Source organism: Pseudophryne corroboree, chromosome 12 (assembly GCF_028390025.1).
Source record: "Pseudophryne corroboree isolate aPseCor3 chromosome 12, aPseCor3.hap2, whole genome shotgun sequence".
Classification (NCBI taxonomy): Eukaryota; Metazoa; Chordata; class Amphibia; order Anura; family Myobatrachidae; genus Pseudophryne; species Pseudophryne corroboree.
In genome coordinates, this window is record NC_086455.1 from 53,455,077 (window position 1) to 53,470,327 (window position 15,251).

Below are 15,251 nucleotides of genomic sequence, written 5' to 3' on the forward strand. Positions count from 1 at the left end.
CAGGGACCTTGAATCAGAAGATCTGGTAGTTGAAGCAGCAGGAACTGAGTGTCCACGGATAGCCTCTGCAGATCCGTATACCAATTTCGCCTGGGCCACGCCATGGTTATTAATATCACGGCGCCCCCTTCCTGCTTGAATTTTCAAATCACCCTGGGCAACAGGGAGATTGGAGGGAAGACATATGCCAGATGAAACTTCCATGTCACTGACAGAGCAGCCACAAAGATTGCTTCGGGATCCCTCGTTCTTGGCCTCTATACTGGTAACTTGTTGTTCTGACGTGAAACCACAAGGTCCCCTTCCGGCAGTCCCCAATTGTTTACCAAAATCTGAAAGACTTCTGGGTGCAGGGCTCATTCGCCTGCCTGAATATCGTACCGGCTGAGGAAGTCCACATCATATTTAGGACTCCTGGAATGAATACAGCGGACATGGCTGGATAATTAACTTCTGCAGCTTATTTCCCTCATTACCATTCAATTGGGAGTGTTTCCCTTGTGATTGAGGTACGCAGCTGTAGTGGCATTGTCCGACTGGATCTGAACCAGTTTGTCGTGAAGCACTTCCTTTGCCTGGGTGAGTGCCATGCAGATGGCCCGAAATTCCAGGACACCGATTGGCAGACAACTTTCTTCCTTGGTCCAACACCCCTGGAGAGAGTACTGCTCTGTTAAGGCCTCCCCAGCTTTGAAGACTGGCGTCCATTGCCGGAAGCACCCAGTCTGAGACCCAAAACGGTCGACCTTTAGTCAAGTGGGACATCTGTAACCACCAGGCTAGTGACTGACTAACTTCCTAAGGAAGTGGCATTGTCTGACGTTTTATTGTCTGATGCGGTCCATTCCATCTGGAGAGAGTCAGATGTTGGAGGGATCTTGAATGGAACTAGGCATATTGGGAGTCATTCCGAGTTGTTCGCTCGCTAGCAGTTTTTAGCAGCCATGCAAACGCTATGCCGCCGCCCACTGGGAGTGTATGTTAGCTTAGCAGAAGTGCGAACGAAAGAATCGCAGAGCGGCTACAAAATTTTTATGTGCAGTTTCAGAGTAGCTCAAAACCTACTCCTCGCTTGCGATCACTTCAGACTATTCAGTTCCTGTTCTGATGTCACGAACACGCCCTGCGTTCGCCCAGCCACGCCTGCGTTTTTTTCCTGGCACACCTGCGTTTTTTTTTTAACACTCCCTGAAAACGGTGAGTTGACACCCAGAAACGCCCTCTGTCAATCACTCTGCGGCCAGCAGTGCATACGCATGCGCAGAAGTGCCTTTTTTTGCCTGATCGCTGCGCAGCGAACGAAAGCAGCTAGCGAACAACTCGGAATGACCCCCATTGTACCTTGTCGAATGTCGAGACCATTGATCACAGTTTCAGCATCGCTGCATGGATGGATACTCTCCAATTGTGTAGCAATCGGCAAATTCTTATCTGTATTGTCGATATTTTGTCCAGTGGTAGAAAGACTTTCTGAAGACTGGAATCCAATACAGCTCCTACATTAAGAGCGTCATCCATTGGGATGGTACTAGGGAGAACTTTGCCCAATTTATGAGCCAACAGTGAGCCTGTAGGCAGGCTATTGTCATTTGTAGATGGCAGTTGAGGGTTTCCTGGGATTGTGCCAGGATTAGCAGGTCATCCGGGTATGGGAAAATCCTTATTCCTTGATGACGAAGGTGAGCTGCCATCGCCACCATAATCTTTGTGAACACCCGTGGAGCTGTGGCCAGCCCAAGGAGTAGAGCCTGAAACTGAAAATGTTGCTGGAGGATTGCAAACCTGTTATAGCACTGATGTGAGAGTGTTATTGGTATATGTAGGTAAGCATCTCTAATGTCCAATGACACCATGAAATCCCTGGCTCCACTGCCAGGATAATGGTCTGTAACGTTTCCATATGGAACCGAGGCACCCAAATATATTTGTTCAGAGCTTTGAGATTGAGAATGAGAATGGGCCAGTGAGACCCATTTGGCTTCTGAAACAGAAACAGGGTAAAATAGAAACCCAGTTCTCTTTGCGCTGAGGGAATTGGTACCATCACTCCTGATTGTAGCAATTTCTGTATTGTAGAACCCTGGCCTTCGTTGCTACTTACGGCAGGCTGGTACAAAAGAACCGTTGAGGGGGCGCTTCTCGAAGGAGGAGTACCTATGAGGCACCGCTTCTTGCACCCAGGTATCTGTGGTGGACTGCTTCCAGACCTGTGCAAATTGAAGAATTCGGTCTCCAACCCTGGGGTCCCCCAGGTGGAGGCCCGTGTCATCAGGCAGGTGACTTGTCTTTTGGTGTAGAAATCGGGTGTCTGGCTGACCAAGCCTGTTTGGCCTTAGTCTTTAACATTTGTATTTGCTTGAGACTGTTTGACATAAGCCTTTCCCTTTGCTTTACCTTGGGGCCGAAGGTACCGGAAAGCAGGGAATCTAGGTTTTGATGTAGATGTCGGGGGAACCCTGTAGATATAGAATTTGCTTCAGACATTAGAATGCTGTACAATTCTGTTCCACACAGATTATTTCTGACAAAAGGTAGCAATTCCAATACCTTTTTGGATTCCGTATCAGCCTTCCATGAAAGTAGCCAAACTGCTCTGCAAGCTGCTACTGAGGAAGCTGACGCTTGAGAAGCCAATATACCCATATCTAAGGCTGCTTCTTCCATATAGGCAGCTGCTTGCTTTATATTCGATATATGGGATAATTGTTCTCTTGTTCAATGAACTGAACCGGTAATGTGACAGGGAAAATGTTCCAGAGGTAGATACACTATAGGCGTGCTTCAATATGTAGGAAGAATTGCATCATGAAAGGAAATATGGAGAATAAAAAGAGCTTGATTCACAGCATGTAAAGCAACAGAGTACCAGAAATAGGAGTATGGAGAAATTACCCTTCCAGGCAGATTCAATTAACAGCACGTCGGTACCATGCAGTCTCTTCTTCCAGCTAAAGTCCTGGGAGCTATTCAATTAGAGACCTGTGATCAACCCAGGCATCAGTTACAGCAGATTTTGCTGTTTGCACCTCCGCATAGTGTAAGCAGAAATCATTATGAATTGCTACCTCAGGCTACGGCCACACATAGCGGCCAAGCAGGTCCCGTTCAGCAGGACCCACTTGGCCGCAAGGAGACTGCACATAGGCGCCTAGGCAGGCACCCACAAATGTGCGGTAGTCCCGCCGGCTCCAACCGCAGAATGTGTTCCATTGAAATCCTGTGTGTCACTGGCTGGATCCTGTTCTGCGGGATCCCACAGAACAGGATACATGTGCACACAAACCTCCCCTCCCAGCCAAGTGGGACCAGCTTGGCCACTGTGTGTGGTCGTAGCCTTAGAGCCGCTTGCGGGCCAGCAAATTAACGGCTCACAGAACTTTACCTGAGAGAAATGACCACGTGGTACAACTTAGTAACTGGACATGCCCCTCAGACTTTGCATCTACACTAAAGCGATCAATTATCTACTAATAGCAGTCACTGTGGGTAGTGTGGACAAACAATATTTAGGTTCCAAGTGCACTGTATCTAAAGACAATAATAAACAAACCTCTCCCCACCTGCTCCTCTTCACTATAGGCTTCAAACAGGTGTGGTATGGAGGGTTGACAGTAACTAGGTCGACCACTATTGGTCGACAGTAACTAGGTCGACATGAGTTTTTCATTTTTGTTGTTGTTTTATTCATACAGTGACCGGGAACCCCAATTAGTGCACCGTGTTCGCTCGCCATGCTTCAATCAAGGTGCCTCGCTCTGCTACCGCTGTGCTCGGCACAGGTTACTATTCCCAATCGTAGTCCGCGTGGATCGTTAAGTATGGAAAAGTTCATAAAAATAAATATGAAAAACTCATGTCGACCTGTCTACCTAGATGTCGACCTAGAAACCCTGTCGACCTAGTTACTATCGACCTAGAGACCAGATACCGCTTAAAACACCTCGTATATAAACATGCAGCCCCACAACTATGTGAAACAGGTCTAAAGTCAGATCTGGTTCTCAGAAGAAGTCCTGTACAGCAACAGAAACCCATTATTACTATGAATGTTCAGGTCACATCTGCAGAGAGGAACGGTACTCTACATAAGGGACTTGGAGTGAGGATTACATAATGAAAACATACAGAATCTGCCAGGGTGATCTATATGAAAACACTTTCTCAGATTCATTCATATAGATGCCAATAATGAAGACTCTCTCAATAAAGTTGTATAAGCAACTCCTTAGGAGACCATCATCCTGGACGCCATAAGCAAGTTGCTACGTGAAATGCACAGCCTTGTGAGGGTATTGTACACTCTCATGGAGAAATTAGGACCTAGGTTAGATACCCACCAGTGTATGTATTATGCCTTTTCACTCATTAAGAAAAGAAAAAAAAGAAAAGAAAAAAAAAAAAAGAAGTGACAATCATTGTTCCAAGAAAACTTTAATTAATTGCATTTTTCCCAGACTTTTCCCAGAACACTACTTCTTTCATTTCTGTGCCTTCATTCGAATAATTATTTCGTCATAATGATCTCAAACACCAGGAGGTACAGACATGGATCAACTTGTAGGTACCATTCCATGATACAAGAACCCATGTTTTTCACTGAAATAACTTAACTTAAAAGTGATCCATCATTGTTTATTCCATATTTAATTGCAATCAGATTTTGCATTACATTTTTGATTCAACACAATTTTTAAATAATGAAACTAATGCTGCATTCAGACTGCAAATGCCGGATCCTACCCGGTAAGACAAACGTGTACTTACCGGGTGGGATCCGGCATTTGCACTCCGCTGCTGGCTTTCCGACCCGGCAATATACCGGGTTGGTTGCCATAACAACGGAGCGCGCAGCAGCAGCAGGGGCGGGGGTGGAGGCGGCGCCGGGGGATGAGCTCATCTCCAGCGCCGCCTCTCCCTATCTTGTGAATGGGAACCGTGTCGCATCGACACGGCTCCCATTCACACCGCACCTGACCCGGTAATCAACCCGGGTAAAACCCTTCTTTTTTACCGGGTTGATTTACCGGGTCAGGCGACCCGCTAAATCGGCCAGTGTGCTTTCACATCGCACACTGACCCGGTTCGACACGGCAATATGCCGTGTCGGTACCAGGTTATTTGTGCGATGTGAAAGGGGTTTTAATGAAAATGGCATGGACAAACATGATGGGACCCCCAACCTAATATTTTGTTGCACAATCTTTAGAGGCAATCACGTGATTTCTATAGCTCTCAATAAGACGTCTGCACCCGTCAGCAGGTAGTTTGTCCCACTCTTCCTGAGCAAACAAGATCCAGCTGTCTCCAGTTTGATGGGTGCCTTCTCCAGATGAAATGTTTCAGCTCTTTCTATAGGGGATCTATAGGATTCAGATCACGGCTCATAGAAGGCCACTTCAGAACAGTCTACTGTTCTGTTCTTATCCATGCTTGGGTGCATTTAGGGACTAACCTAAAGATGTATGTAAACCACTGTATACATACTGTACATCACAGATGTTTTTAGACCTGTGCATGTACAAAGGCCGCACTGCACGTGTGCAGATTTGGGGCTACATGAGTGACATGCTGTCAACGTTTGGGGCAAAGACCTCCAGTATTCCAGAACATGGGAACTTCAACGAATCAGCTTCACCCATCATTTTACAGAATGTACCATAATTCTGCAGAAGCATTGGTAAATCTCCCATATAGTTTAAGCTCCTCTGCAGTATCTTTATTGCTCTAGCATATGCCATAATCCCTTACTAAGCACTCTTTATATATAAAAATTTGGCTTCAGGTACTGCTAAATATAGGTAAATACCAAACAGCAGGCTACACGCCAACGTGTCTACTCACATACATGGCCGTTATACCCCACCTATCATTTATTACTGTCACTTACCTTTTGCTTGTCATCTCCCATTGAAAAATATTCAGATTCCACACTATAAAAAAAATATATTTTTCAAATTAATACCACTATCTTTTTTTTCCTTTTTACAGTATAGATCATATAACTTACAGTTCTATATACACCGTTCCATTCCCATTTAGCTGTCCTATCAAACAAACTGACTTTTCCACAGGGGTTCTTACAAGTTTTCAAGGTCCGTTAGCTAGAGAATTAATACTTTTGACAGATTATATAATTTTTTTTGTAAAAAAAAAAAAACTAAAAAAAAAATGCCCTTTCTCCCGAAAACACACAGGTTCAGCGAAACCTGTGTGTTTTCTTGAGAAACAGCCCGTTCGCTGTATCCAGGGATTTGGTTAATCTCCGAGACACCGCGGCGACATGCAGTGTCCCGTGCCCGCTGCAGCCCCCTCTTCCCCTGACCCCTGCGGCGGTCAGATGAAGGGGGAGCAGTCATGTGACCGGGGAGCCGGAGGTTAGCACTGCACCGGGATCCGGCACCAGGGACAACATCAGAAGCCCCGACAAGCTGCTGCTCGTGACGGCTTATAAGGGCTCACTGGATATCCCCCTATGCCTTATACTAACTGCCAATGAAGGGTTTAGAACCAACAAAAGTAAACTTAGTTAGTTATTTAAAGTTCAAACAAATTACACTTCTCATACCAAGAGGTGTTTTACCTTCAACATGGGAAATTCAAAGCAAAACAATGTGCTGCCAGACACAGAACAGCTTGGCCCAGCAGTGCACATACAGACGTGCCCTCATACATTTAGCCTCAATACACCATGCACCGCGAGATGACTGCCGTGAGTAAGCCGACAGTTCTCCAGCAGCTCTGATAACGTTGGGCGCCTTTTATTGCCGAAAATGCGTCTTATTTGCATTGCTATGCTAATAAGCAAACACTGCTGATTAAAATGATGTGCGGCATGCCTATATTCTGTGTGGGACTACGGCTGTATCTGCATAAAAAAAATGTTACATTACAGTGTTTTCCAGGAAAATACTGTAAAGTAGCATTTCGTATACAGATACTGGCGCAGTCACACCCAGAATATGGGCATGCAGTATACTGTTTTCATCAGTCTGCTTGTGCGTTTTACTCGCATAGCGATGCAATAAGACGCATTAAAAAAAAAAAAAAAAAGAAGGATGGCCAAGGTTTGTAACCCAATCATTATTTCTTCATTAATAGTGGGCATTCTTCTTGTGAAAAAGTAGTGAACAGGTCTCGTAGATAAGGGGTTCCTATTAAGAATCTGCACCATTTTCTATATTATCTTAAATAAATAATAAATGTACATTTATTTATATATGGTGAGAAAATCATTAAAGTGAATAAACCTTAAAGATTTCAGGTTAAATCACTTAAAAAAAAAAAAAAAAACACCTTTGTAGGTTACATTTGGCTCATTGGCTGTTACAGAAAACATTTTGTTTCATCTCTCAGGTGTCTGCTGCTGTGACACAGGGGCCCATTTATCAATGATCGCATTTGAAATTTAATTTTGGCACAATATTTGCACCCAAAATTGCACTGAAAGATGCGATTACACTGCCAGCATATAGTGAACCCCAAAGGTGCAGGGCCTATGAGAGGAGCCGCCCCTTCTCTGCAATGTGCTGGGACTCATGAGCATGTACAGTCCACCATAAAGATAAGATTTACTGGAATAATTCAGATAGATTGCCTTCTGCCAATGTGAATGAAACCTGGCATACAGCATTAATCCAAATAAGATAAAATCTTCCAGCAGAAAACCAATAATGTATTTCAATTTATTTCCATAAACATAACATATCTGTAATACTGACAGTCAGTGACAATCCATAAACTCCTTGTCCCAGACATGTTTAATGGATGGAAGAATATGTGCCGATACCAAAACCTTCATGTAAAAGGTCTGTCTGTGACACCACTTGTCACATCCAGACAGGTCTGTTCTTTGTGTCTTGAAGCAGTTACAAGAGGATAATTTATATTTTTCAATAAAAGGCCCCAATATTCTGTCCTTCAGACATGTACAGAAAACATCAGATAGCCAACACCGAACTGGAGACTAGCAGCAATGAGTTAATACCTGCTATACATTAGCATTATAGGGGTCATTCAGAGATGTTCGCAAACCAAAAGAGTTAGCAATTGAGCAAGACCATGGCCCTCATTCCGAGTTGTTCGCTCGCTAGCTGCTTTTAGCAGCATTGTACACGCTAGGCCGCCGCCCTCTGGGAGTGAATCTTAGCATAGCAGAATTGCGAACGAAAGATTAGCAGAATAGCGAATAAATACGGTAATTCTTAGCGATTTCTGAGTAGCTCGAGACTTACTCCTACACTGCGATCAGCTCAGTCCGTTTCGTTCCTGGTTTGACGTCACAAACACACCCTGCGTTCGGCCAGCCACTCCCCCATTTCTCCAGACACTCCCGCGTTTTTCCCTGAGACGCCTGCTTTTTTTAGCCAACGCCGGGAAAACGCTGAGTTGCCACCCAGAAACGCCCCTTTCCTGTCATTTACCGAACACCAATGCGACTGAAAAACGCCGCAGACGCTACAGCAAAACAGCTACGTTTTTTGTAAAATAACTAAGCGCATGCGCTCTGCGTACCGTGCGCATGCGCAGTTAGCGACTAATCGCAGTGTAGCGAAAATCGGCAACGAGCAAACAACTCGGAATGACCCCTCATGTGCAGCGTGCGGGGGGAGGGGGCAGGTGGGACATGTGCAGCGAGTTAGATTTGGGTGGGGGGGGGTGTTCAAACTGAAAACTACTGTAAATTGTACAGCCAGTATTTATAGTACCCTGCACAGGAACAATATCACCCATCCAAATCTGAATCTCTCTGCACGTTACATCTGCCCCACTGGCAGTGCAGCATGGTTTTGCCCACTTCCTAACAACTCTGAATAACACCCTATATTTTTTCTCCTGTCCCTTTACACTTTGGCCTATAATCTCCTTACCATGCCAAGCGCCAATGGAAACTGCAATGCTTATTTTAGTATTTTAAGTTTACAAATCAAAGTCTGTACGCACTACACCTTCCCATTCAGATATGGCTAGTGACAGTTATACACCTCCCTAGGCAACCAATGTTCTGTTTCTAAAGTCTTGCCTTAAAGAATTCTACTAGCTGCTACAGAAGCCATAACCCTTTAGTGTTCCTTCTAGGATTGAAATGGGGCAGGGCGCCAGACACCGGGGTCATAGCGGCGCGCGCCAGAAACGGGGGGGGCATGCATCATTTTAGTGGGCTGTGCGGCCCACAGACGTTGCTATCTGTGGCTGGCGACGTCACTGTTGGGGGCGTGCCCAGCACATACGGAGGTGCTAGGCTTCCCCCAGCTCTCTCCCATAGCGTGAATGGATGCTGTGCGCATGGCATCTTTACACGCTGGGAGGGCAGGAAGCGGGCGGCTGTTCTAGCAGGGCGCCGCAGAAGGGGCAGGGCGGATTTTGCCTTTAAAAAAAAAATTGGGCAAAATCTAGGCTAACAGCCTAGCGTGAACACTAACCCTGGTACCACATATATGAGCCACATCTGGGACATCACAGAACACTATCAGTGGTGGTAACTCTCACCGTTTGTGTCGTATCAGAGTTAGTGCACCAGTATAACAGTATAGCACAGCGGCGGCCAACCCACGGCTCTCGAGCCGCATGCGGCTCTTTCATCCGCAGCATGTGGCTCTTTCATCCGCCACATGTGGCTCAGTCAGCTCATGGCCACCGCTGTCCAACACAGCCCCAGACACACGCCTCTCCATCGGCGGTGTCTCTCTTCAATTCGGCGCTAGCCCGTGAACAAATCAGAGCTCCCGGACCAGCAGCTAAGGCTCCTGATGGGCTACCGGTCAGACCGCGAGTTTTGATTGGCTCATGGACCGGCGCCTAATTGAAGAGAGACACCGCCACCAGACAATGAGGGGCAGGAGAGGCGCATGCTGCGCTCTCCTCCCCTCATACACAGCAGCGCGGTGAGTAGCACTCGGGGTGGGAGGGGCGAGTACTTTGGAGGCATGCGTCCCTGGCACTGGGGGCATAGTTGGCACTGTGGGGACATGTGTCCCTGGCACTGGGGGCATATCTGGCACTGTGGGCATATCTAGCACTGTGGGGACATGTGTCCCTGGCACTGGGGGCATAGCTGGCACTGTGGGGACATGTGTACCTGGCATTGGGGGCATAGCTGGTACTGTGGGGACATGTGTACCTGGCACTGGGGGCATAGCTGGCACTGTGGGGACATATGTATCTGACACTGGGGGCATATCTGGCACAGGAGGCATAGCTGGCACTGTGGGGACATGAGTGTCTTACACTGGGGGCATATCTAGCACTGTGGGGATATGTGTATCTGGCACTGGGGGCATATCTAGCACTGTGGGGATATGTGTATCTGGCAGTGGGGGCATAGCTGGAACTGTGGGGACATATGTATCTGGCACTGGGGGCATATCTAGCACTGTGGGGATATGTGTATCTGGCAGTGGGGGCATAGCTGGAACTGTGGGGACATATGTATCTGGCACTGGGGGCATAGCTGGCACTGTGGGGACATGTGATTCTGGCACTGGAGGCAAAGTTGGCACTGTGGGGACATGTGTACCTGGCACTGGGGGCACAGCTGGCATTGTGGGGCATATATGTATCTGGCACTGGGGGCAAAGCTGGCGCTGTGTTGACATGTGTACAAGGCACTGTGGGGCATGTGTGTACATGGCACTGTGGGGCATGTGTGTACATGGCACTGTGGGGCATGTGTGTACATGGCACTGTGGGGCATGTGTGTACATGGCACTGTGGGGCATGTGTGTACATGGCACTGTGGGGCATGTGTGTACATGGCACTGTGGGGCATGTGTGTACATGGCACTGTGGGGCATGTGTGTACATGGCACTGTGGGGCATGTGTGTACATGGCACTGTGGGGCATGTGTATATGGCACTGTGGGGCATATGTGTACCTGGCACTGTGGGGCATGTGTGTACATGGCACTGTGGGGCATGTGTGTACCTGGCACTGGGGGCATATATGTATCTGGCTCTGTGGGGCACCCATTTTTTTGGCATTTTTATATGCATGAGGCACTGTACTGGGGCATTATATGTATGTGACACTGTACAGAATAACTAAAAATGGGGTTATGAGACAAGGTCATACTCCTACAAACTACATACCGAAAGGTGTGCGCACAAAAATAGTGGCTTTTGTTCTTGACTACAGAGCTTTTCTGGCTCTTTACCTCTGACTGGTTGACCACCACTTGTATAGCATGTTTACTTATGCAATCTGATCAGGTCAATACCTGCACCAGTCAGAATTTGAACACCAAAACTATTCTTTCTAATGTGAGCTAAACCTCACCTACAGATTTCTGGTCTAGTAACGTAGTCTATTAATCACCACTACTCTGTATTAGACGAAGGTTATACCAGCAGGGTGGCAGCGCAAACAGATTTCAAAGTATTGCTGAAAAAATGTGGCACACAAAAAATAAAATAAAAAAGGATTTTAATTACTAACCGGTAAATCCTTTTCTCGTAGACCGTAAAGGATACTGGGGTCCATTTGGTACCATGGGATAGACGGGTTCACTAGGAGCCTTGGGCACTTTAAGAAATCAATAGTGTGTGCTGGCTCCTCCCTCTATGCCCCTCCTACCAGACTCCGTCTAGAAACTGTGCCCGAGGAGACGGGCATACCTTGTTGACGAGGTACAGCAACAGCTGAACCAACGACAATACTTAACCAAGTAACAGTGCAGGAACACACAAAGCACTGGGCGGGCACCCAGTATACGAGAAAAGGATTTACCGGTAGGTAATTAAAATCCTATTTTCTCTTACGACCTAGAGGATACTGGGGTCCACATTAGTACCATGGGGATGAACCAAAGTTCCAAAACCGGGTGGGAGAGTGCAGAGGTTCCTGCATAACTGATTGGCCTCTGAGGACCTTCAGTTTGGTCAAAGTATTGAACTTGTAGAACTTAGCAAACATGTTCGAACCTGACCAAGTAGCCTCTCGGCAGAGCTGTAACACCAGCGACACCCCGGACAGCCGCCCAGAAAGAACCCACAACCTAATAGAGTGGGCCTGTACAGATTTAGGAACCGGCAAACCTGCCGTAGAGTAAGCATGCTGGATAGTAAGCCTGATCCAGCGAGCAATAGACTGCTTTGAAGCAGGACACACAATTTTATTGGGATCATAAAGCACAAACAGCAAATCCGATTTTCTGTGAAGCGCTGTCCGCTTCACAGATTTTCAAAGTCCTCACAACATCCAGGAACATTGAAGTAGTAGAGGTGTCGGTAACCACCGGGACCACAATAGGTTGATTGACAGGAAACGCAGACACCACCGTTAGAAGAAATTGCTGACGAGTTCTGAGTTCAGCTCTATCTTCATGAAAAATCAAATAGGGGCTCTTATGAGACAACACCCCCAATTCCAACACTCGCCTTGCAGAAGCCAAGGCCAACAGTGTGACGGTCTTCAAGTAATAAACTTTACGTCAACCTCCTGTAAAGGCTCAAACCATTCAGATTGTAGAAACTGCAACACCACGTTGAGATCCCAAGGTACCGTGGGAGGCAAAAAGGGTGGTTGGATGTGCAGAACACCTTTCAAGAACGTCTGAACCTCAGGGAGGGAATGCACAAAATGGCAAGCTGCTCAATCAGATTGTGATGTCACTCAGGTGCTAAAAGGGAGGGGTAATTCTGAGTAAGAAAAAATAATTTGTGTTCCCTAATGAACACTGAGTGAGGAGCCATTATCATGTGGCCTTACACTGGGCATTCAGACCCAGACATATATGTAATTATTTATGGGGTGGGTGTGGGGAGCGGTGGCCCCTGTGTCGGTATGGCTGGGCGGCTTCAGGTCGGCACACTCTAACACTTTATTAACACATATTTTTGTATTATTTTAATCACACTTAACTTATATAGCACTTATGTGCTTCTTATTAATTTTCACCTGTGTGCTGACCTGGGGTAGCCGACCTGTGCCGACGTGATGGGGTCCTGCACCCCGTACCCATACCTAGTATTAGGGACCCCCAGTGACGGAGGCGTCTTGCCGAACGGCCTGGGAGCTTAACCCTATGGGGTATATGCAATTCACGGTGAATCGCGGCAAATTATCGCCGTTTTTTAATTCGACACAATTCGAAAGGTGAATTCCGGCAGGTGGCTGCCGGAATTCACCATATTCAATGAAAAACGGATTCGACATTCCCGCGGGCGAAAAACGGCCGATTTGACGGATTTTGCTGCGAATTAAAAAAAACGGGAAAAACCCGGAAAAAAATGGCGTGGGGTCCCCCCTCCAAAGCTTAACCAGCCTCGGGCTCTTCGAGCCGGTCCTGGTTCTAAAAATGCGGGGGGAAATTTGACAGAGGATCCCCCGTATTTTTAAAACCAGCACCGGGCTCTGCGCCTGGTGCAAAAAATACGGGGGACCAAAAGAGTAGGGGTCCCCCGTATTTTTCACACCAGCATCGGGCTCCACTAGCTGGACAGATAATGCCACAGCCGGGGGTCACTTTTATAGAGTGCCCTGCGGCCGTGGCATTAAATATCCAACTAGTCACCGAGGCTGTCCCCCCCCATCATAGGGCTGCGGATGGGAGGCTGATAGCCTTGAGTAAAATGACCGAATATTGTTTTTCCAGTAGTACTACAAGTCCCAGCAAGCCTCCCCCGCAAGCTGGTACTTGGAGAACCACAAGTACCAGCATGCGGGAGAAAAACGGGCCCGCTGGTACCTGTAGTACTACTGGAAAAAAAATACCCAAATAAAAACAGGACACACACACCGTGACAAGTACAACTTTATTACACACTGCCGACACACACATACTTACCTATGTTGACACGAAGCAGTCGGTCCTCTTCTCCAAGTAGAATCCACGGATACCTGAAAATAAAAATAAGAATTTACTTACCGATAATTCTATTTCTCGTAGTCCGTAGGGGAACTCCGTAAGGACCATGGGGAATAGCGGCTCCGCAGGAGACTGGGCACAAAAAGTAAAAGCTTTAGACTAGCTGGTGTGCACTGGCTCCTCCCCCTATGACCCTCCTCCAAGCCTCAGTTAAGATACTGTGCCCGGACGAGCGTACATAATAAGGAAGGATTTTGAATCCCGGGTAAGACTCATACCAGCCACACCAATCACACCGTACAACTCGTGATCTGAACCCAGTTAACAGTATGATAACCGTAGGAGCCTCTGAAAAGATGGCTTCCAACAATAAACAACCCGATTTGTTTGTAACAATAACTATATACAAGTATTGCAGACAATCCGCACTTGGGATGGGCGCCCAGCATCCACTACGGACTACGAGAAATAGAATTATCGGTAAGTAAATTCTTATTTTCTCTGACGTCCTAGTGGATGCTGGGAACTCCGTAAGGACCATGGGGATTATACCAAAGCTCCCAAACGGGCGGGAGAGTGCGGATGACTCTGCAGCACCGAATGAGAGAACTCCAGGTCCTCCTCAGCCAGGGTATCAAATTTGTAGAATTTAGCAAACGTGTTTGCCCCTGACCAAGTAGCTGCTCGGCAAAGTTGTAAAGCAGAGACCCCTCGGGCAGCCGCCCAAGATGAGCCCACCTTCCTTGTGGAATGGGCTTTAACAGATTTTGGCTGTGGCAAGCCTGCCACAGAATGTGCAAGTTGAATTGTACTACAAATCCAACGAGCAATCGTCTGCTTAGAAGCAGGAGCACCCAGCTTGTTGGGTGCATACAGTATAAACAGCGAGTCAGATTTTCTGACTCCAGCCGTCCTGGAAACATATTTTCAGGGCCCTGACTACGTCCAGCAACTTGGAGTCCTCCAAGTCCCTAGTAGCCACAGGTACCACAATAGGTTGATTCATGTGAAACGCTGAAACCACCTTAGGGAGAAATTGAGGACGAGTCCTCAATTCCGCCCTATCCGAATGAAATATCAGGTAAGGGCTTTTATAGGATAAAGCCGCCAATTCTGATACGCGCCTGGCTGAAGCCAGGGCCAACAGCATTACCACTTTCCATGTGAGATATTTCAAATCCACTGTGGCAAGTGGTTCAAACCAATGTGATTTTAGGAACCCTAAAACTACATTGAGATCCCAAGGTGCCACTGGAGGCACAAAAGGAGGCTGTATATGCAGTACCCCTTTGACAAACGTCTGAACTTCAGGCACTGAAGCCAGTTCTTTTTGGAAGAAGATCGACAGGGCCGAAATTTGAACCTTAATGGATCCTAATTTTAGGCCCATAGACAATCCTGCTTGCAGGAAATGTAGGAAACGACCCAGTTGAAATGCCTTCTTGGCCT

The 15,251-nt window shown here is 47.0% G+C and overlaps 1 protein-coding gene across 5 annotated transcripts in view; it reads right to left on the reverse strand.

Annotated features, from left to right (window-relative positions):
• Positions 1–15,251, reverse strand: part of CCDC9B (coiled-coil domain containing 9B) — a 324,503-nt gene that overhangs the window by 178,000 nt on the left and 131,252 nt on the right. For all 5 annotated transcript variants that reach the window (XM_063947519.1, XM_063947517.1, XM_063947518.1 and 2 more), the window contains one exon: positions 5,888–5,930. In XM_063947519.1, the coding sequence (XP_063803589.1) occupies positions 5,888–5,930 (43 nt within the window). The remainder of the gene's footprint in view (positions 1–5,887; positions 5,931–15,251) is intronic.